Source organism: Geospiza fortis, unplaced genomic scaffold, assembly GCF_000277835.1.
Source record: "Geospiza fortis unplaced genomic scaffold, GeoFor_1.0 scaffold244, whole genome shotgun sequence".
In the NCBI taxonomy this organism is placed as follows: domain Eukaryota; kingdom Metazoa; phylum Chordata; class Aves; order Passeriformes; family Thraupidae; genus Geospiza; species Geospiza fortis.
In genome coordinates, this window is record NW_005054370.1 from 3,080,460 (window position 1) to 3,081,545 (window position 1,086).

A 1,086-nucleotide genomic window follows, 5' to 3' on the forward strand; every position below is an offset into this window, starting at 1 on the left:
CCATGCAGCACCAGTATAACAATGTAAGAGCAGGTGACACTAATCCTTGATGGTCCAGACATCGCAGTTACTGTCTTACTTCTCCATTTTCTCAGTTGTGACCTATTTCTGCAGCCTAATATTCACTTCTCCTACACTTAATCATTAACAGGGAGATGAAAATTTTTAAGCATTTAAAATCCAACACACAGATTTCAGGGCTGGTTCTAAATTTATTGAGTTCACTTAAAAAAAAAAAAAGTGTTTACAAAGTGGTGTTTTTAAAAGCTGACGTTTTGTGAAGACTTGTGGCTATGAAAACCGGTATTTCCAGTAATTTAGGAAAGCAGTAATTGGCTCTGCAGTTGCACAGGACACCACATTACAGGGAAGAAACCTCTAAATTACTCATTTCCACTGAAGTGGTATAAAACAAATTACTGCAACAGCTGCAGCTAAGTAAACTTTGAGAAATTCAGGGGAAAATGTTTACATAAAGCAACAAAAAGGAAGAAAGTGGGATAGTTTTAATGTCCAAGTCCCTCCTGTCTATTCCAATGACAATTTGTGTTGATGAAAACATTAACAAAATGTAAGAAAGTGGGCAGAAGGACGAAGAGCTGGTATGGGACATGAAGCTCTTTCTAGCACTTTTAGATCTATACTTCAAGCACACATCATCCCTTCACCTTAGGAAAAGTGATCTGTGATGCAAAAAAACCCCATATAACTACAAACACTAAGCATCTTCAACCACCCTTTGACCCCCATAATCTCCTGAAATGCTGAGGTTATGTCCATGAGGAAGCAGGATTTGCAAGCAAAATGCTGAGGAAAAGGATTTTGAAAAAAAAAACTTGTGACCAAACCCACAAGCAGTGGAACTTACATAGGGAGAGTAAAGCTCTCCGGTGTCAGTGATGCCACCTGCCATCCTGGACAGGGAGGGGAACCCCAGAGCAAAGCCAGAAGGGTGTTTTGGGGAGGGTGTTTTCAACTTCTGTCGCCTTTAACCTAGGGAAGCACGATAACACTGTGTTATCTTTGCTGGAAAAAGGAAGAACTCACAAGTTAGCTTTGGCACATCAGTTTTCTGGTATTTGAACA

General features: G+C 40.0%; 1 protein-coding gene across 2 annotated transcripts in view; it reads right to left on the reverse strand.

Moving 5' to 3' along the window:
- The window catches only part of TMEM104 (transmembrane protein 104), a 42,580-nt gene extending 41,592 nt beyond the window's left edge, over positions 1-988 (reverse strand). The window contains exon 1 of one of the 2 annotated variants that reach the window (XM_014308483.2): positions 869-988. In XM_014308483.2, the coding sequence (XP_014163958.1) occupies positions 869-913 (45 nt within the window). In that variant the 5' untranslated portion in view covers positions 914-988. The remainder of the gene's footprint in view (positions 1-868) is intronic. The other variant, XM_031059991.1, reaches the window with a different exon arrangement.
- Positions 989-1,086: the final 98 nt, after the last annotated feature.